Below are 22,255 nucleotides of genomic sequence, written 5' to 3'. Positions count from 1 at the left end.
TGTATGTGTAGGTTATCTATACCAGTGTTTTTCAACCACTGTGCTGCGGCCGTGAGAGATTGTTGAATTTCACCTATTTGGGTTAAAAATATTTTTTGCAAACCAGTAATTATAGTCTGCAAATTATGTGTTGTTGTTGAGTGTCGGTGCTGTCTCGAGCTCGGTAACCGTGTAATACTCTTCCATATCAGTAGGTGGCAGCTAATTGCTTTGTAGATGTCGGAAACAGCGGGAGGCAGTGTGCAGGTAAAATTGTGTCTAATGCTTAAACCAAAAATAAACAAAAGGTGAGTGTCCCTAAGAAAAGGCATTGAAGCTAAAGGAAGGCTATGCAGAACGAAACTAAAACTGAACTGGCTACAAAGTAAACAAAAACAGAATGCTGGACGACAGCAAAGACTTGCTGTGGAGCAAAGACGGCGTCCACAATGTACATCCGAACATGACAATCAACAATGTCCCCACAAAGAAGGATAAAAACAACTGAAATATTCTTCATTGCTAAAACAAAGTCGATGCGGGAAATATCGCTCAAAGGAAGACATGAAACTGCTACAGGAAAATACCAAAAAAAGATGCTAACAAGAGCATGCCGACAGTTAGAATGTAAGTAAAGCAGTGTTTTTCAACCACTGTGCCGCGGCACACTAGTGTGCCGTGAGATACAGTCTGGTGTGCCATGGGAGATTATCTAGTTTCACCTATTTGGGTTAAAAATATTTTTTGCAAACCAGTAATTAGAGTCTGCAAATGATATGTTGTTGTTGAGTGTCGGTGCTGTCTAGAGCTTGGCAGAGTAACCGTGTAATACTCTTCCATATCAGTAGGTGGCAGCCGGTAGCTAATTGTTTTGTAGATGTCGGAAACAGCGGCAGGCAACGTGCAAGTAAAAAGGTGTCTAATGCTTAAACCAAAAATAAACAAAAGGTGAGTGCCCCTAAGAAAAGGCATTGAAGCTTAGGAAAGGCTATGCAGAACAAAACTAAAACTGAACTGGCTACAAAGTAAACAAAAACAGAATGCTGGACGACAGCAAAGACTTACTGTTGAGCAAAGACGGCGTCCACAAAGTACATCCAAACAAGACATGACAATCAACAATGTCCCCACAAAGGATAAAAACAACTGAAATATTATTAATTGCTAAAACAAAGTAGATGCGGGAAATATCGCTCAAAGGAAGACATGAAACTGCTACAGAAAAATACCCCAAAAAAAGAGAAAAAGCCACCAAATAAGAGCGCAAGACAAGAACTAAAACACTACACACAGGAAAACGGCAAAAAAGTCCAAATAAGTCAGGGTGTGATGTGACAGGTGGTGACAGTGCACCTACTTTGAGACAAGAGCTATAGTGATGCATGCTTGGTTATGCTTTAAAGTCATATCCAACAATTACGACAACGACTTTTTACTGTCAACTGAGTTTTGTTTTTTAATGATTTCTGCTGGTGGTGTGCCTCCGCATTTTTTCAACGCAAAAAATGTGCCTAGGCTCAAAAACGGTTGAAAAACACTGATCTATACTGTATATTATGCATACACAGTCGCGGTCAAAAGTTTACATACACTTGTAAAGAACAATGTCATGGCTGTCTTGAGTTTCCAATCATTTCTACAACTCATTTTTTTGTGATAGAGTGATTGGAGCACATACACTATATTGCCAAGGGTATTTGGCCACCCATCCAAATGATGAGAATCAGGTGTCCTAATCACTTGGCCCGGTGAATAAAATCAAGCACTTAGGCATGGAGACTGTTTCTACAAAACATTTGTGAAAGAATGGGCCGCTCTCAGTGATTTCCAGCGTGGAACTGTCACAGGATGCCATAGGGCTGGGCGATATGGCCTTTTATTAATATCTCGATATTTTTGGGCCATGTCACGATACACGATATATATCGCGATATTTTGCCTTAGCCTTGAATGAACACTTGATGCATATAATCACACCAGTATGATAGGGGTGTAACGGTACACACATATATGTATATATGTGTGTATATATAGATAGATAGATCGTAATTTATTGATTCCTTCAGGAGAGTTCCCTCAGGAAAATTAATATATATGTACCGTCTTTTTTGGACTATAAGTCGCAGTTTTTTTTTCAGAATTTGGCCGGGCTCCAGTGCGACTTATATATGTTTTTTGCCTTCTTTATTATGCATTTTCGGCAGGTGCGACTTATACACCGGTGCAACTTATACTCCGAAAAATACGGTATGTGTATATATTAGGGGTGTAACGGTACACAAAAATTCCGGTGCGGTGCGTACCTCGGTTTAGAGGTCACGGTTCGGTTCATTTTCGGTACAGTAAGAAAACAACAAAATATACATTTTTGGGTTATTTATTTACCAAATTTGCAAAATCTTCCTCCAAAAATATTTTTCTTGGTGGAATATTTGATGTGAAGTAATCGGAACCTTGGATAGGTCAATAATTCATAATAACATTGATTTTGATTCAATATTATGTTTTGAGCAATGACAGTTTGAAATAAATAAAACAGCGTTGTTTTATTAGTCAACATTGCAACTTTTTCTAAATTATAGGTCCGTCCATCCATCTTCTTCCGCTTATCCGAGGTCGGGTCGCGGGGGTAGCAGCCTAAGCAGGGAAGCCCAGACTTCCCTCTCCCCAGCCACTTCGTCCAGCTCTTCCCGGGGGATCCCGAGGCGTTCCCAGGCCAGCCGGGAGACATAGTCTTCCCAACGTGTCCTGGGTCTTCCCCGTGGCCTCCTTCCGATCGGACGTGCCCTAAACACCTCCCTAGGGAGGCGTTCGGGTGGCATCCTGACCAGATGCCCGAACCACCTCATCTGGCTCCTCTCGATGGAAAGGTCAATAATTCGTAATAACATTGATTTTGATTCAATATTATGTTTTGACTCCTCTCTGAGCTGCCACCTTAACGTGGTAGAGGAGTTTGCGTGTCCCAATGATCCTAGGAGCTATGTTGTCCGGGGGCTTTATGCCCCCTGGTAGGGTCTCCCAAGACAAACTGGTCCTAGGTGAGGGATCAGACAAAGAGCAGCTCGAAGACCTCCATGAATAATAAAAAACAAGGACCCAGATTTCCCTCGCCCGGACGCGGGTCACCGGGGCCCCCCTCTGGAGCCGGGCCCGGAGGTGGGGCACGATGGCGAGCGCCTGGTGGCCGGGCCTGTCCCCATGGGGCCCGGCCGGGCACAGCCCGAAGAGGCAACGTGGGTCCCCCCTCCAATGGGCTCACCACCCATAGCAGGGGTCATAGAGGTCGGGTGCGATGTGAGCTGGGCGGCAGCCGAAGGCAGGGCACTTGGCGGTCCGATCCTCGGCTACAGAAGCTAGCTCTTGGGACGTGGAACGTCACCTCGCTGGGGGGGAAGGAGCCTGAGCTAGTGCGCGAAGTGGAGAAGTTCCGGCTAGATATAGTCGGACTCACTTCGACGCACAGCAAGGGCTCTGGAACCAGTTCTCTCGAGAGGGGCTGGACTCTCTTCCACTCTGGCGTTGCCGGCAGTGAGAGGCGACGGGCTGGGGTGGCAATTCTTGTTTCCCCCCGGCTCAGAGCCTGTACGTTGGAGTTCAACCCGGTGGACGAGAGGGTAGCTTCCCTCCGCCTTCGGGTGGGGGAACGGGTCCTGACTGTGGTTTGCGCTTACGCGCCAAACCGCAGTTCAGAGTACCCACCCTTTTTGGATTCACTCGAGGGAGTACTTGAGAGTGCTCCCCCGGGTGATTCCCTCGTGCTACTGGGGGACTTCAATGCTCATGTTGGCAACGACAGTGAAACCTGGAGAGGCGTGATTGGGAAGAATGGCTGCCCGGATCTGAACCCGAGCGGTGTTTTGTTATTGGACTTTTGTGCCCGTCACAGATTGTCCATAACGAACACCATGTTCAAACATAAGGGTGTCCATATGTGCACTTGGCACCAGGACACCCTAGGCCGCGGTTCCATGATCGACTTTGTAGTTGTGTCATCGGATTTGCGGCCTCATGTTTTGGACACTCGGGTGAAGAGAGGGGCGGAGCTTTCTACCGATCACCACCTGGTGGTGAGTTGGCTGCGATGGTGGGGGAGGATGCCGGACAGACCTGGCAGGCCCAAACGCATTGTGAGGGTTTGCTGGGAACGCCTGGCAGAGTCTCCTGTCAGAGAGAGTTTCAATTCCCACCTCCGGAACGACTTTGAACATGTCACGAGGGAGGTGCTGGACATTGAGTCCGAATGGACCATGTTCCGCGCCTCTATTGTCGAGGCGGCTGATTGGAGCTGTGGCCGCAAGGTAGTTGGTGCTTGTCGTGGCGGTAATCCTAGAACCCGTTGGTGGACACCGGCGGTGAGGGATGCCGTCAAGCTGAAGAAGGAGTCCTATCGGGTTCTTTTGGCTCATAGGACTCCTGAGGCAGCGGACAGGTACCGACAGGCCAAGCGGTCTGCGACTTCAGCGGTCGCAGAGGCAAAAACTCGGACATGGGAGGAGTTCGGGGAAGCCATGGAAAACGACTTCCGGACGGCTTCGAAGCAATTCTGGACCACCATCCGCCGCCTCAGGAAGGGGAAGCAGTGCAATGTCAACACCGTGTATGGTGGGGATGGTGCTCTGCTGACCTCGACTGCGGATGTTGTGGATCGGTGGAGAGAATACTTCGAAGACCTCATCAATCCTACCAGCACGTCTTCCTATGAGGAAGCAGGGCCTGTGGAATCTGAGGTGGGCTCTCCTATTTCTGGGGCTGAGGTTGCCGAGGTAGTTAAAAAGCTCCTCGGTGGCAAGGCCCCGGGGGTGGATGAGACCCGCCCGGAGTTCCTTAAGGCTCTGGATGTTGTGGGGCTGTCTTGGTTGACAAGACTCTGCAACATCGCGTGGACATCGGGGGTGGTACCTCTGGATTGGCAGACCGGGGTGGTGGTTCCTCTCTTTAAGAAGGGGAACCGGAGGGTGTGTTCCAACTATCGTGGGATCACACTCCTCAGCCTTCCCGGTAAAGTCTATTCAGGTGTACTGGAGAGGAGGCTACGCCGGATAGTCGAACCTCGGATTCAGGAGGAACAGTGTGGTTTTCGTCCTGGTCGTGGAACTGTGGACCAGCTCTATACTCTCGGCAGGGTCCTTGAGGGTGCATGGGAGTTTGCCCAACCAGTCTACATGTGCTTTGTGGACTTGGAGAAGGCATTCGACCGTGTACCCCGGGAAGTCCTGTGGGGAGTGCTCAGAGAGTATGGGGTAACGGACTGTCTTATTGTGGCAGTTCGCTCCCTGTATAATCAGTGTCAGAGCTTGGTCCGCATTGCCGGCAGTAAGTCGGACACGTTTCCAGTGAGGGTTGGACTCCGCCAAGGCTGCCCTTTGTCACCGATTCTGTTCATAACCTTTATGGACAGAATTTCTAGGCGCAGTCAGGGCGTTGAGGGTATCTGGTTTGGTGGCTGCAGGATTAGGTCTCTGCTATTTGCAGATGATGTGGTCCTGATGGCTTCCTCCGGCCAAGATCTTCAGCTCTCACTGGATCGGTTCGCAGCCGAGTGTGAAGCGACTGGGATGGGAATCAGCACCTCCAAGTCCGAGTCCATGGTTCTCGCCCGGAAAAGGGTGGAGTGCCATCTCCGGGTTGGGGAGGGGATCTTGCCCCAAGTGGAGGAGTTCAAGTACCTCGGAGTCTTGTTCACGAGTGGGGGAAGAGTGGATCGTGAGATCGACAGGCGGATCGGTGCGGCGTCTTCAGTAATGCGGACACTGTATCGATCCGTTGTAGTGAAGAAGGAGCTGAGCCGGAAGGCAAAGCTCTCGATTTACCGGTCGATCTACGTTCCCATCCTCACCTATGGTCATGAGCTTTGGGTCATGACCGAAAGGACAAGATCACGGGTACAAGCGGCCGAAATGAGTTTCCTCTGCCGGGTGGCGGGGCTCTCCCTTAGAGATAGGGTGAGAAGCTCTGTCATCCGGGAGGAGCTCAAAGTAAAGCCGCTGCTCCTCCACATCGAGAGGAGCCAGATGAGGTGGTTCGGGCATCTGGTCAGGATGCCACCCGAACGCCTCCCTAGGAAGGTGTTTCGGGCACGTCCGACCGGTAGGAGGCCACGGGGAAGACCCAGGACACGTTGGGAAGACTATCTCTCCCGGCTGGCCTGGGAACGCCTCGGGATCCCCCGGGAGGAGCTGGACGAAGTGGCTGGGGAGAGGGAAGTCTGGGCTTCCCTGCTTAAGCTGCTGCCCCCGCGACACGACCTCGGATAAGCGGAAGAAGATGGATGGATGGATGGATTATGTTTTGAGCAATGAACAGTTTGAAAGAAAAAAAACCAGCTATGTTTTATTCGTCAACATTGCAACTTTTCTAAATTACATTTAACCTTTAAGCTTTTTTATTTCACTTTTGTTATGTTTTTGTTTATTTTAATAGTATTTTTAGAATGTGCCGTGGGCCTTTAAAACATTAGCTGTGGGCCACAAATGGCCTCCAGGGCACACTTTTGACACCCCTGAGAAAGATAATAAAAATTTAAATCTGATAAATCTATGGATAAAAAGCAGAGCCTGGCGACGCATGCGCGTTTATCATAACTCTCTCGCTCTCTCTGTCTCTGCCCCTCCCTCACGAATGCTGCTGCATGCACACTTTGTTTTGTTTTTAGCCCCTTCTTAACCCTGAATGTACATTGAAAATACACGCAACCCTAACTCAAAATGCCGGACATTTGAGGCATTTAAGAAACTCCGCCCTGACAGCTCCACAAAAGAGGACATGTCCGGTGAAAAGAGGACGTATGGTCAGTCTATCGTAGCCTGTTAGCTGCTAGCATGTGCTACCATGAATTAATTAACGTTGACCCCGACTTAAACAAGTTGAAAAACGTATTCGTGTGTTACCATTTAGTGGTCAATTGTACGGAATATGTACTGTACTGTGCAATCTACTAATACAAGTTTCAATCAATCAGCATGCCGTGTGTTGTGCCTCGGTGTGCATTGTTTACACAATGTGTGTTACGCTGCTTAATATGTCTGTGTGGAAACTCGTTCGGTACACCTCCCAACTGAACCGGAACGCCTGTACCGAAACGGTTCAATACAAATACACGTACCGTTACACCCCTACAGTATGATGATTCTATGTGTCTACATTAAAACATTCTTCTTCATACTGCATTAATATATGCTCATTTTAAACTTTCATGCCGAGAGGGAAATCACAACTAAGTCAATTTAGCAAAACTGTATTTATTAAACAGTTATTAAGCAGTGGCACAAACATTCATGTCATTTCCAAACAGAAAGTGCAAGATTGTCAGAGACATTTTAAAACAAGCTATGAGTGCACTTTTGTGTATGATGTCACTAAGATGACAAATCAAAACAAAACTAAATTAAAGTGCACTTTTTGTACAGAACACCACTACAATAGTTAAAAACAAATAAAGTGCACTTTTGTGCATGATGTCACAAGATATTTCAATAAGTGTCAAATATAAATGAGCTGCATAATAGGAAATCAAATAGCAGTGCTGCTACTTTTTGTAGCAACGCTTTTGCCGCGTAATTGTTCAACATATTCCCGCTAGAAGCCAAACCACCGCCAGACGATGCACCCCGTGCTGTTTTTCTTGGGAATTAATTATTCCTTCATTTGTTACCAGATTGGCACCTTCTCTCTCTCTCGTATTACCACTCGCATCGCACAGTTAGCATCACAGCTAATGTTACCCATGTAGCTACTTTGCACGCGTGACGTATGTAAGAAGGTGCGCTTGTTTAAGTCTGTGTGAGGAGAGACAAGAAAGAGTGGGAAACGCATGCAGTGTAATGCCCGCAGCTAAAAGCAACTGTGTGAGAACATATACTCGAATATCACGATATACCGGTAGTCATTTTGTATATCGCACAGAGACAACACCGCGATATATCGATATATCGCCCAGCCCTAGGATGCCACGTGTTCAACAAATCTAGTCGTGAAATTTCCTCGCTCCTAAATATTCCAAAGTCAACTTTATTATAAGAAAAGTGAAGAGTTTGGGAACAACAGCAAGTCAGCCACCAAGTGTTAGGCCACGTAAACTGACAGAAAGGGGTCAGCGGATGCTGAAGCGCACAGTGCAAAGACTTTATGCACAGTCAGTTGCTACAGAGCTCCAAACTTCATGTGACCCTCCAATTAGCCCACGCACGGTACACAGAGAGCTTCATGGAATGAGTTTCCATGGCCGAGCAGCTGTGTCTAAGCCATACAGTCCAATGCAAAGCGTTGGAGGCAGTGGTGTAAAGCACGTCGCCACTGGACTCTAGAGCAGTGGGCATGCCTTCTCTGGAGTGATGAATCACACTTTTCCATCTGGCAATCTGATGGACCAGTCTGGCTTTGGAGGTTGCCATGAGAACGCTACATTTCGGACTGCATTGTGCCGAGTGTGAAATTCGGTGGAGGAGGAATTATGGTGTGGGGTTGGTTTTTCAGGAGTTGGGCTTGGCCCCTTAGTTCCAGTGAAAGGAACTTTGAATGCTCCAGGATACCAAAACATTTTTGGACAATTCCATGGGATGGCGCTTCAAGTTCATATGTGAGTAAAGGCAGGTGGCCAAATACTTTTGGCAATATAGTGTACTTGTTGGTCACAAAAAACATTCATGAAGTTTGGTTCTTTTATGAACACCCAACTGCGCGCAAGACCCAACCTCCGGGCTGATGATTTTATGTTGTCATGAAGAATTTGGAGGTAATCCTCCTTTTTTATTGACCCATTTACACTCCGTAAAGCACCAGTTCCATTGGCAGCGAAACAGGCCCAGAGCATAATGCTACCATCACCATGCTTGACGGTAGGAATGGTGTTCGTGTGATTAAAGGCCTACCTTTTCTCCTCCAAACATATTGCTGGGTATTGTGGCCAAACAGCTCAATTTTTGTTTAATCTGACCACAGAACTTTCCTCCAGAGGGTCTTATCTCTGTCCATTTGATGTCAGATGAAACAAAAATCGTTATACTGCGTATATTTAGCTGTGTTTCGCACGTGGTGGAAACCGACACAAAGACCTGAATGGAAACTGAAAAAGTCCGCTGCCATGGCGGCGTCGTATCGCATCCCGTATAAAGGTGTTATGTTATGTTATTTTATTTTCATTTATTATGCGCCCCCCCCAACCAATTGTTACATCAACCCGGGGCACAGCCCGAGTAGAGAAACAAAAAAAACAGAAACAGAGACTGAGACACACAAAGGAATCTAAAATAAACATTTAAGACTCACAATGAACACAAAAATCAAAAGTCATCTGCGGTAAAGAGGGGAGTTTTAACCTGTGCTCTAAAAAGAGTCCAGAGTGGTGGCGGACTTGATACCGTATTTTTCGGAGTATAAGTCGCTCCGGAGTATAAGTCGCACCGGCCGAAAATGCATAATAAAGAAGGAAAAAAAAACATATATAAGTCGCACTGGAGTATAAGTCGCATTTTTTGGGGAAATGTATTAGATAAAACCCAACACCAAGAATAGACATTTAAAAGGCAATTTAAAATAAATAAAGAATAGTGAGCAACAGGCTGAATAAGTGTACGTTTTATGACGCATAAATCAGTGTTTTTCAACCTTTTTTGAGCCAAGGCACATTTTTTTGCGTTGAAAAAATGCGGAGGCACACTATCAGCAGAAATGATTAAGAAATCAAACTCAGTAGACAATAAAACGTCGTCGTCACAATTATTGGATATGACTTTAAAGCATAACCAAGCATGCACCAATATAGCTCTTGTCTCAAAGTAGGTGTACTGTCACCACCTGTCACATCACACCCTGACTTATTTTGACTTTTTTGCTGTTTTCCTGTTTGTAGTGTTTTAGTTCTTGTCTTGCGCTCCTATTTTGGTGGCTTTTTCTCTTTTTTAGTATTTTCCAGTAGCAGTTTCATGTCTTCCTTCGAGCGATATTCCCCGCATCTACTTTGTTTTAGCAAACAAGAATATTTTGGTTGTTTTTATCCTTCTTTGTGGGGACATTGTTGATTGTCATGTCATGTTCGGATGTACATTGCAGACACCGTCTTTGCTCCACAGTAAGTCTTTGCTGTTGTCCAGCATTCTGTTTTTGTTTACTTTGTAGCCAGTTCAGCTTTAGTTTTGTTCTGCATAACCTTCCCTAAGCTTTAATGCCTTTTCTTAAGGGCACTCACCTTTTGTTTATTTTTGGTTTAAGCATTAGACGTCTTTTTACCTTCACACTGCCTCCCGCTGTTTCCGACATCTACAAAGCAATTAGCTACCTGCTGCCACCTACTGATATGGAAGAGTATTACACGGTTACTCTGCCGATTTATAGACAGTACAGACACTCAACAACGGCACATTATTTGCGGATTATAATTACTGGTTTGCAAAAAATATTTTCAACCCATATAGGTGAAATTAGATCATCTCCCACGGCACACCAGACTGTATCTCACAGCACACTGATGTGCCGCGGCACAGTGGTTGAAAAACACTGGCATAAATAACCAACTGAAAACGTGCCTGGTATGTAAACGTAGCATATTATGGTAAGAGTCATTCAAATAACTATAACATATAGAACATGCTATACGTTTACCAAACAATCTGTCACTCCTAATCGCTAAATCCCATGAAATCTTATACGTCTAGTCTCTTACGTGAATGAGCTAAATAATATTATTTGATATTTTACGGTAATGTGTTAATAATTTCATACATAAGTCGCTCCTGAATATAAGTCGCACTCCCGGCCAAACTATGAAAAAAAACTGACTTATAGTCCGAAAAATATGGTATTCAGAGGGAGCTTATTCCATAGCCTGGGTGCCATCACTGAGAAAGCACGGTCTCCCTTTGTCTTTAGGTTTGACCGTTGGACCTTCAGGGTCATCTGGTTGTCAGATCTAAGGCAACGACCAAGCCTGGAGCTGGTAGGTTGGTCCAGGAGATCTTTGATGTAAGCTGGGGTGAGACCATTGAGGTGAGTCACAAAACAAACAGCCAGGCACTCGGCGGGTCAAAAAAAATCAGAGTTAGAATCGATCAATTTGAAAATATATTTGGCAGACTCACAGATAAATGTATAACTTATACTATAATAGGTGTTAAAATAACATTTTTCTCGCCAAGCTTTGTGACGCAGGTGATTGTCCAATCCGAAAATGTCGATATTCTGTATAAACTAGGATGTGTGTTCTACATCATAAGTAGTGGTGATGAAAACAACACTTCGGCATGATCAAGCGTGAAACCGCTCTGAGCTACCACTGCAGATATCCAGCCAGCGACAAACATTCGTACCTACCTGGGTTGCCTCATGTTAAATGCTTCTATCGTTTATATGTGAACGTATGCACATGGCCTGCAAGATGTGATGTGTTTTGCAGTCTGAAGGTGAGGGCAGCCTGCTGAGATGTATGCGGTGCACAGGCAAGCCCACACGCCCACCTCTGTGGAGTTCTCCGTCTACTGCAACTTCATTTCCAACAAGGAGAAGAATCTAGTTGTCGCCGGGACGTCACAGGTGTTTGTCTACAGGATTATCCACGATGTGGAGGTATTTGCACTGTCAGTTCATCAACAACAACAAAAAACAGTCAACGAGAAGCCGCCTTTAACATGACACATATGTTTCAGAGTACATCGAAGTCCGACAAGCCCTCAGGTATGTTTGAATATGGTTGTTGTACCTTAGTCTAAGTTCATTTGTGGGCACCCTCTCCTGTAGGGATTGGTACCTTTTAATATTTGAACACATACGATACCAATTCCCAGTACCAATTTTCGGTACTTTTGTGGGGTAATAAATGTTGATTGTTTGATGATGATGGTTGTTTTTTAATGTAACATTTAAAGATTAGCTAATTATGGCAACTGATGTCCAGTCGTTATATCTTATTTTCTTACACATATGAATCTCATTTGCAATACAATTGCACATTCAAGACATTAGATGGCAGTACTGTATAGACTATCTAAGGTATGTTGTCTTAACTAGGAAGTAGCTTTTTCCAGGAAGCTGATTGTGTTATGTTGCACCCTACAAACTGTTTATACTGTAAGTATGGTGCTTATTACACACCAACTGTTTGGTTGTAACATTCATCATTGTTGTAGTTTTTATTACCAAATTTGGATGCGTTAAAATTGCCATGTAAAATCGCTAATGCCTGTTTATGGCAAATCCAATGTAAATTAGCATCAAGCTCGCACATTTTGGAAGAGTGGAGCCATACTTTATGTTAGAGCGTTTTCCACCAAGCACACTTGCTTTGTTGGTGTTGAAAAATACAACATTACATGGAGGGAGTATGGCTGAGTCCACCCTCAGTGCTGCTTGGGTGATTGTTTACGCAAGCCGATGTTTAGTCTGCAGTAGGGCTGGGCATTATACTCGATATATCGCGGATTTGTCTCTGTGCGATATAGAAAATGACTATCGTGATATTCGAGTATATGTTCTCGAATATGCGGGTGGTAATACGAGAGAGAGAAGGTGCGAATCTGTTAACAAATAAAGGAATAATTAATTCCCAAGAAAAACAGCACGGGGTCCATCGTCTGGCGGTGGTTTGGCTTCAAGCGGTAATATGTTGAACAATTATGCGGCAAAAGCGTTGCTACAAAAAGTAGCACCACTGCTAATGTAGCATAATTTGAAAAGTCACTCGCTAGAGAATAAGGAGTGCTTGAAACTCCTAATGTCAACATCTCCGTTCGGTGCCACACTAACAAAATGCCGAAGCAACTATTTCCACATCAACACCGTATAAAAAAAATAGTCAACAATAGAAGGAGATAACGTCTGCAGCATACTTGCCAACCCTCTCGAATTTTCCGGGAGACTCCCGAAATTCAGCACCTCTTCCGAAAACCTCCCGGGACAAATCTCCCGATTTTCAGCCGGAGCTGGAGGCCACGCCCCCTCCAGCTCCATGCGGACCTGAGTGAGGATAGCTTTTTTTCATGTCCGCTTTCCCACGATACAAACAGCGTGCCTGCTCAATCACGTTATTCCATACGAGGCGTCCGGCATACCGCCGATGAGCATGGTGCAGATGGAGAAGATCTTCTCGGCGTCCGTGTTGGCGCACACGTTGCCAAAGCCGACGCTGGTCAGGCTCCTGAGGGTGAAGTAGAGGGCGGCGATGTACGAGCTGCGCACCGACAGGCCGCCGACCGTGTTGTTGACGTAGGGCATCTCCAGGCGTTTGCCCAGATCATGGGGCCATCCTTGGGGAAGAGACGGGAGGACAACAGGATGACAAGACCTAAATCATCCAGACTAGAGATAAATTGTATTATTACGTTTATCTTACCTAAAAATAAATATATTTATTAATTAAAAAAAACAACTAAATACATTTTACTATATTTTGCTAAAAACATCAAAATTAATTGTATTTTTTCGGACTCCTTATTACATCCAGCCATAGAATTATACATTAAAATAAACATATTTGAAATCATGTATTTTAAATGATCACATTAATTCATTTAAAATGACCATATTTAATTATTAAAATAATTGCTTGTTTATGAACAACTTTAGCATTTTATTCATTACATTTTGAAGCTCTCAGAAGCCAAGTTATGTTATATTCCTTAAGATTTATTTATGCAAGTTTGAAGTATCAATTATCTAAACACAATTTTGTTTGCAATATATATATATATATATATATATACATGTATGAAATACTTGACTTGGTGAATTCTAGCTGTAAATATACTCCACCCGCGACCACGCCCCCCACCTCCAGAAATCGGGGGTCTCAAGGTTGGCAAGTATGGTCCGCAGGAACCTACCACATAGCGAAGGACATACACTATTTGATTTCCTATTATGCAGCTCATTTTTATTTGACAGTTATTGAAATATCTTGTGTGACATCATGCACAAAAGTGCACTTTATTTGTTTTTAACTATTGTAGTGGCGTTCTGTGCAAAAAGTGCACTTTAATTAAGTGTTGTTTTGATATGTCATCTTAGTGACATCATGCACAAAATTGCATTAATAGCTTGTTTTAAAATGTCTCTGACAATCTTGCACTTTCTGTTTTGGAAATGACATGAATGTTTGTGCCACTGCTTAATAACTGTTTAATAAATACAGTTTTGGTAAATTAACTTAGTTGTGATTTCCCTCTCTGCATGAAAGTTTAAAATAAGCATATATGAATGCAGTATGAACAAAGATGTTTTAATGTAGACACATAGAATCATCATACTGCTGTGATTATCTGCATCAAGTGTTCATTCAAGGCTAAGGCAAAATATCGAGATATATATCGTGTATCGTGACATGGCCTAAAATTATCGAGATATTAATAAAAGGCCATATCGCCTATAAAAGTGCCGAATTCGATGGCCATTCCTACTCTCCTTTTGTTTTTGTTTTAGATGGCAAAGCTCGCAAGGAGAAGCTGGAGCAGGTGGCCAGCTTTTCGCTCTTTGGTAACGTCATGTCCATGGCCAGCGTGCAGCTCGTAGGAGCCAGCAGGGATGCGCTACTCCTTAGCTTTAAAGATGGCAAGGTCTGAGCAGAAAGAAGATCATTGAAAATTATTTGGATTTCTCAACATTTTTCCGTGTTCTCTCATCAGCTGTCTGTGGTGGAGTACGACCCGGGGACACACGACCTCAAGACGCTGTCCATGCACTACTTTGAGGAGCCCGAACTCCGAGTAAGTACAATATCACAACGAAACATACAATCCACTTATATTTGGACACACTGACAGCCACCTGATGACTCTATTTTGAAATTGCAGGATGGCTTTGTACAGAACGTACACATTCCTATTGTCCGTGTGGATCCGGAGAATCGCTGTGCAGTGATGCTCATTTACGGCACCCAACTGGTGGTGCTGCCCTTCCGGAAAGACACGCTAACCGATGAACAGGAGGGTGGGGTCGGAGACGGGTGAGTGACCTAAAAAGTACATTACTATGGAAATGAAACTAAGTGATCTGTGAAGCGCAGCATTCATGCAGACCCAGGTCACTACACAACCTCCACCATGCTAGATTTCTGTTGGTTATTTTCAGTGGAGTGTAAATAGATAGATAGATAGATAGATAGATAGATAGTACTTTATTTGCATACTGCCATTAAAACTATACACTGACTGCTCTAAAGTAGGGATGGCAAAGCGGGTTACTAAGGCTCCTAATTTGGCTACTGACGTATGCGGTAACATATTACTTCATTTCCGGTTATATTATTTTCTGGTTACCGTATTTTTCGGATTATAAGTCGCAGTTTTTTTCATAGTTTGGCCGTGGGTGCGATTTATGTGTGAAATTATTAACACCTTACCGTAAAATAACAAATAATATTATTTATCTAATTCACGGAAGAGACGAAGCAAATGTCAGCAATCGTCACATACACGTCAGCAATCGTCACATACACGTCAACCAATAAGAATTCGGCGGAGGAGGGTCATGGCAGAAGTGTATTGTGGGTCATGGGATGCTAACTGCTATATGCTATATGCTACTGCCGTAGCTATTAAAATGGATCATTTCAACAATGGCGGTAACTTATAAAAACTGAGAAGGGCTGAACAAAAATGGCACCGAAAAGGAAATCATATACTGCAGATTAGGGACGGCGTGGCGCAGTGGAAGAATGGCCGTGCGCGACCCGAGTGTCCCTGGTTCAATCCCCACCTAGTACCAACCTCGTCATGTCCGTTGTGTCCTGAGCAAGACACTTCACCCTTGCTCCTGATGGGTGCTGGTTAGCGCCTTGCATGGCAGCTCCCTCCATCAGTGTGTGAATGTGTGTGTGAATGGGTAAATGTGGAAGTAGTGTCAAAGCGCTTTGAGTACCTTGAAGGTAGAAAAGCGCTATACAAGTACAACCCATTTATTACAAGCTGGACGTAGTGAAATATGCAGCATAAAACGGCGATCGAGCAGCAGAAAGAAAGGACACTAGCGGCGCATACCAGGAGCGACAACGAGGAAGAAGATTTCATGGGATTTAGCGATCAGGAGTGACAGATTGTTTGGTAAACGTATAGCATGTTCTATATGTTATAGTTATTTGAATGACTCTTACCATAATATGTTACGTTAACATACCAGGCACGTTCTCAGTTGGTTATTTATGCCTCATATAACGTACACTTAAGGGCAGCATGGTGGAAGAGGGGTTAGTGCATCTGCCTCACAATACGAAGGTCCTATGTAGTCTTGGGTTTAATCCCGGGCTCGGGAACTTTCTGTGTGGAGTTTGCATGTTCTCCCCGTGACTGCGTGGGTTCCCTCCGGGTACTCCGGCTTCCTCCCACTTCCAAAAACATGCACCTGGGGATAGGTTGATTGGTAACACTAAATTGGCCCTAGTGTGTGGATGTGAGTGTGAATGTTGTCTGTCTATCTGTGTTGGCGATGAGGTGGCGACTTGTCCAGGGTGTAAACGCTTTCCGCACGATTGTAGCTGAGATAGGCTCCAGCGACCCCAAAAGGGAATAAGCGGTAGAAAATGGATGGGATGGAACGTACACTTATTCAGCCTGTTGCTCACTATTCTTTATTTATTTTAAATTGCCTTTCTTGGTGTTGGGTTTTATCAAATAAATTTCCCCCAAAAATGCGACTTATACTCGAGTGCGACGTACATATGTTTTTTTCCTTCTTTATTATGCATTTTCGGCCGGTGCGACGTATACTCTGGAGCGACTTATAATCCGAAAAATACGGTATATTGTTTTTACAAAACTATTATTACTCGTAATCGACTTCTGTTAATATCTGGTTACTTTCTGTTGTAATATGGTTCTATCTACACTTCTAGTGAAATGTAATAAGCTTTTATTTTTCTGTTGTTTGGATACTTAGTTAGTTTTGGCAATACTCCAAAATTGGGTATCGATTCAATACCAAGTAGTTACAGTGGCTGTATTGGCCATACCAATGCTGATACCTTCAATTGTTATGATAATTAAATGATTCAATTTTGGTTACATTTATAATCAGACAAAAACACAGGATGGTGGTGTAACAGTATCAATAAAATATTTAAATAATCATATCTTATCTGCCCAGACAGAGAGCCAAGTCTTCGCCAATGGTGTGGCTTTTTTCAGGTCTTTGTTTGTGACGTGGACCTGGTTTAAAGGGCATTGTTTTTTGACATGATCACACCGGCTGTCAGTTTTTAGGCCCCACCTTGCCATATTCGTGCCGCTGTCAAATTTGTAGGACACAGCTAGTTTGTCATCAATATGCATTGTCTGGATGTAAGTGCAGTTATATGGTCAGACACATTTGTATCATTTAAATCGTCTATATTGTGCAACCTTACTCTAAAATCCATCCATCCATTTTCTACCGCTTATTCCCTTCGGGGTTGCGGGGGGCGCTGGAGCCTATTTCAGCTTCAATCGGGCGGAAGGCGGGGTACAACCTGGACAAGTCGCTAACACAGATAGACAGACAACATTCACACTCACATTCACACACTAGGACCAGTTTAGTGTTGCCAGTCATCCTATCCCCAGGTGCATGTCTTTGGAGGTGGGAGGAAGCCGGGGTACCCGGAGGGAACCCACGCAGTCACGGGGAGAACATGCAAATATCTAAGTTTAATTTATTTAAAAATGTCACCGTGGGAAGATTTACTGCAATGAAAATACTTGCCTAACTGTGAGATACTGTTTTGTGTACTTTCCTGCAGTCCCAAATCCAGCTTCCTGCCGAGTTACATCATCGACGTCCGCGAACTGGACGAGAAGCTGCTCAACATCATCGACATGAAGTTCCTCCACGGCTACTACGAGTCTACGTTACTCATCCTGTTTGAGCCTAACCAGACGTGGCCTGGGTCTGTCCCCTGCACCCTGCTCAATTCCTCACTTTTAGATAAAACAATTTATGTCACGTTCTTCTATCTCCTCCCTCCCAGGCGTGTGGCCGTGCGGCAGGACACGTGCAGCATTGTCGCCATCTCTCTCAACATCATGCAGAAAGTTCACCCTGTCATCTGGTCGCTGAACAACCTGCCGTTTGACTGCTCGCAAGTCATGGCCGTTCCCAAGCCCATTGGTGAGCATCCTTCTTATCTTCAGAATCACTGCTGTATTTTGTTTGTTTCCTGTGTGGTCATTTTTGTTTTGTATTTTCATTTTACTCCCCACCTATCTCCACAGGTGGTGTGGTGGTCTTCGCTGTGAACTCCTTGTTGTACCTGAACCAGAGTGTTCCACCGTACGGAGTGTCTCTTAATTCCCAAACAAACGGGACCACAGCATTCCCTCTGCGTGAGCACAAAAGTGAACGCACACGTCTTACCTTACATTTTGCCTGTGTAACATGTTTTGGCTTTCTCAGGCGAACAAGAGGAGGTGAAGATTACCCTGGACTGCTCCCAGTCTGACTTTATTTCCCATGACAAGATGGTTATCTCTCTGAAGGGGGGAGAGATGTGAGTGCTCGCTGTTATTATTACTTCGGCTCAGCTCTTATATCACGATGCAGTTATAAATGTCTTTCCCTGTCTCTTTTTTTGCCATAGTTATGTTTTGACCCTCATCACCGACGGCATGAGGAGTGTCCGAGACTTCCACTTTGACAAAGCAGCCGCCAGCGTCCTCACAACCTGTGTAAACTTTTTAAGCAGTCTTTATTTGTATCAAATGCCGTAATTTCCGGACTATTAGCCGCTACTTATTTCCCCACACTTTAAACCCTGCGCTTTTAATTAATCAATCATCCATCCATACGTTTTCTATCGCTTTCCCCCTCTGGGGTCCAGTGGGGCTGGAGCCTACCCCAGCTGCACTCGGGCAGAAGGCGGGGTACACCCTGGACAAGTCGTCACCTCATCTCAGAGCTAACACAGATAGACAACACTCACATTCGCACACTAAATAATAATAAATAATAATAAAAGTTTATTTATATAGCCATTAATTACAAATGCCCCAAAGAGCTTCACAAACTCACGACAACATCCCCTGAGCCAAACCATTATGATAAAACCTCCAACACACTGAACCAACAAATCTGCAGATAATTTATGGATATTTTTTTTAGCATTTTTTTAGGTAAAAAGAGTATTTAATTACCGTATTTTTCGGATTATAAATCGCCCCGGAGTATAAATCGCACCGGCCGAAAATGCATAAAAAGAAGGGAAAAAACTAGGGATGTCCGATAATGGCTTTTTGCCGATATCCGATATTCCGATATTGTCCAACTCTTTAATTACCGATACCGATATCAACCGATATATACAGTCGTGGAATTAACACATTATTATGCCTAATTTGGACAACCAGGTATGGTGAAGATAAGGTACTTTAAAAAAAAATTAATACAATAAAATAAGATAAATAAATTACAAACATTTTCTTGAATAAAAAAGAAAGCAAAACAATATAAAAACAGTTACATAGAAACTAGTAATTAATGAAAATGAGTAAAATTAACTGTTAAAGGTTAGTACCGGTACTATTAGTGGACCAGCAGCACGCACAATCATGTGTGCTTACGGACTGTATCCCTTGCAGACTGTATTGATATATATTGATATATAATGTAGGAACCAGAATATTAATAACAGAAACAACCCTTTTGTGTGAATGAGTGTGAATGGAGGAGGGAGGTTTTTTGGGTTGGTGCACTAATTGTAAGTGTATCTTGTGTTTTTTATGTTGATTTAATTAAAAAAAACCACAAAAAAAACGATACCGATAATAAAAAAAAACGATACCGATAATTTCCGATTTTACATTTTAACGCATTTATCAGCCGATAATATCGGCAGGCCGATATTATCGGACATCTCTAAAAAAAACATATATAAGTCGCACTAGAGTATAAATCGCATTTTTGGGGGAAATTTATTTGATAAAATCCAACACCAAGAATAGACATTTGAAAGGCAATTTAAAATAAATAAAGAATAGTGAACAACAGGCTGAATAAGTGTACGTTATATGACTCATAAATAACCAACTGAGAACGTGTCTGGTATGTTAACGTAACATATTACGGTAAGAGTCATTCAAATAACTATAACATATAGAACATGCTATACATTTACCAAACAATCTGTCACTCTTAATCGCTAAATCCGATGAAATGTTCTTCCTCGGTGTCGCTTCTAAACAACTCTGCCAACTCCAAAGGTAGACAATGCACCGCTTCCTCTTCTATCGGTACGTCGCTTACGTCAGAGTCATCGTCAGTTGCAGTTCCAATTATTCCAGCCTTTCTGAATCCGGACAGGATGGTTTTGAAGCCCATGCTTTGTCGATCCATCCAATGACATCCAGAAAATGTGCATGGCGCTCGGGCTGCAACTAATGATTAATTTGATAACCGATTAATCTGTCGATTATTACTTCGATTAATTGATTAATAATCAGATAAAAGAGACAAACTACATTTCTATCCTTTCCAGTATTTTATTGAAAAAAACCAGCATACTGGCACCATACTTATTTTGATTATTGTTTCTCAGCTGTTTGTACATGTTGCAGTTTATAAATAAAGGTTTATTAAAAAAAAACAAAAAAAACGAATCGATGACTAAATTAATCGCCAACTATTTTTATAATTGATTTTAATCGATTTAATCGATTAGTTGTTGCAGCCCTACATGGCGCATTAGTATTATTTGATATTTTACGGTAATGTGTTAATAATTTCACACAAGTCGCTCCAGAATATAAATCGCACCCCGGGCCAAACTATGAAAAAAAACTGCGATTTATAATCCGAAAAATACGGTACAGATCATAATGAATGAATCAGTTTTTTTTTTTTATTGCTTGTAGGGATTTAAATATGTTAATGATAACTGTGGTAAATCTCCAGACGGTTAGTATTACTGTTTTAAATTAAAATGATGGAAAAACCGTGGTTGATAAGGGCACTTTGATCAATTTACATACTGACTGGCGCCATCTTGGTAGCTTAAATGCTTACATGAAAACAAGACACATTAATGTCATTCTCCATTAAGAAACAACATACCCCTAATCTAAACTTATATAAACCCATTGCTGTCTGAGCAACTAAGATATTCAATTGGGTACATTGAACCTGCAAGCTCTGCTCTCTTAGAACAGAGTGATCGCTCTATACTCAGAGCGATACGAGATTGAGGTCTTTTTACGGACCGCTGAACAGAATAGGACGCCCGCCAGAAGTAATGAATAATAATAATGGATTTTGTTTGTTAACGCACTTTTCCATTTGAATACATCTTAAAGTTCTACAGTACAAGACAATAAAGAAAACAATAAATGCTTTGCCATTTAATGTACCGGTACTAAGACTAAATCACTTATCAGTGAAGAAATACAAAGCATACAAAATAGTGGGTTTTCTAACCATGTATTTTATTTATTTAAATTATTAAAAAAATAACTTTGTCAAAAGATTTCAATGTGTGTGTATAAGTACTTATTGCGATGATAATGATAACCATGATTATTTTGGTCATGATAACCGTGATATGAAATTTTTATATATCGTTACATCTCTAATCGCTTGACAGGACTACGTTTTAGCCGAGGCAGTCCTTCCTTCATATGTTTGCACGTTTTCCACCTCAGATGACCACCATGGAGCCTGGCTATCTCTTCCTCGGGTCCCGCCTCGGTAACTCCTTGCTGCTGAAGTACACGGAGAAGCTGCAGGAGACATCGCCGGACGAGGTGAAAGAAAAGCAGGACAATGAAAAGGACAAAGACAAACAGGTGAGCATGTGTGACCATTTGTGTCCGGTTGTCGTTTTACTGAACAGTCAATGGTTTCCAGGAGGAGCCGCCGAGCAAAAAGAAGAGAGTCGAATCCTCCACTAACTGGACTGGTATGTTTGCAAATGTGCTCTAGTTTTTTTCACGTCAGGTTTGTTTCATTGCTGTGCTTCTTTGCCCACTTTAATAGATGAAGTGGACGAGATTGAAGTGTACGGAAGCGAGGCCCAGTCAGGCACCCAGCTGGCCACATACTCATTTGAGGTGAAAGAACATGCATGGATGGAATTTTAATTCCGGATGTCGCGGGGAGATACAACTTGCTTGGGGGTCGTGGTTTAATGGGATTTGATGTGTGTTTTGAAGTAATATTATTACATTGGAAAATAATTTTTCATTGATTTTAGTTTATGTGCAAAATACCAAAATTAACAGAATCAAAAACTATTCAACTTTTCATGATCGTTTGATGATGTAGTTTGTTTACCTCGTACAATAGTATCTCAACTTTCGAGCTTAATTGGTTCTGTGACGGAGCTCTTAACTCT

The 22,255-nt window shown here is 43.1% G+C and overlaps 1 protein-coding gene across 2 annotated transcripts in view; it reads left to right on the top strand.

The window, feature by feature from the left end:
- The window catches only part of cpsf1 (cleavage and polyadenylation specific factor 1), a 44,163-nt gene that overhangs the window by 607 nt on the left and 21,301 nt on the right, over window positions 1-22,255 (top strand). The window contains exons 2-15 of one of the 2 annotated variants that reach the window (XM_061931518.2): window positions 10,846-10,962; window positions 11,369-11,538; window positions 11,619-11,646; window positions 14,386-14,519; window positions 14,589-14,669; window positions 14,757-14,908; window positions 17,675-17,821; window positions 17,903-18,042; window positions 18,147-18,257; window positions 18,328-18,421; window positions 18,512-18,599; window positions 21,564-21,707; window positions 21,769-21,820; window positions 21,898-21,971. In XM_061931518.2, coding sequence (XP_061787502.1) covers window positions 11,395-11,538; window positions 11,619-11,646; window positions 14,386-14,519; window positions 14,589-14,669; window positions 14,757-14,908; window positions 17,675-17,821; window positions 17,903-18,042; window positions 18,147-18,257; window positions 18,328-18,421; window positions 18,512-18,599; window positions 21,564-21,707; window positions 21,769-21,820; window positions 21,898-21,971 — 1,389 coding nt within the window. In that variant the 5' untranslated portion in view covers window positions 10,846-10,962; window positions 11,369-11,394. The remainder of the gene's footprint in view (window positions 1-10,845; window positions 10,963-11,368; window positions 11,539-11,618; window positions 11,647-14,385; window positions 14,520-14,588; window positions 14,670-14,756; window positions 14,909-17,674; window positions 17,822-17,902; window positions 18,043-18,146; window positions 18,258-18,327; window positions 18,422-18,511; window positions 18,600-21,563; window positions 21,708-21,768; window positions 21,821-21,897; window positions 21,972-22,255) is intronic. The other variant, XM_061931519.2, reaches the window with a different exon arrangement.

Source organism: Nerophis lumbriciformis, linkage group LG37 (assembly GCF_033978685.3).
Source record: "Nerophis lumbriciformis linkage group LG37, RoL_Nlum_v2.1, whole genome shotgun sequence".
Taxonomy (NCBI): Eukaryota; Metazoa; Chordata; class Actinopteri; order Syngnathiformes; family Syngnathidae; genus Nerophis; species Nerophis lumbriciformis.
Note: the sequence above shows the minus strand (reverse complement) of the source record. Positions and strands in the feature narration are given on the sequence as shown.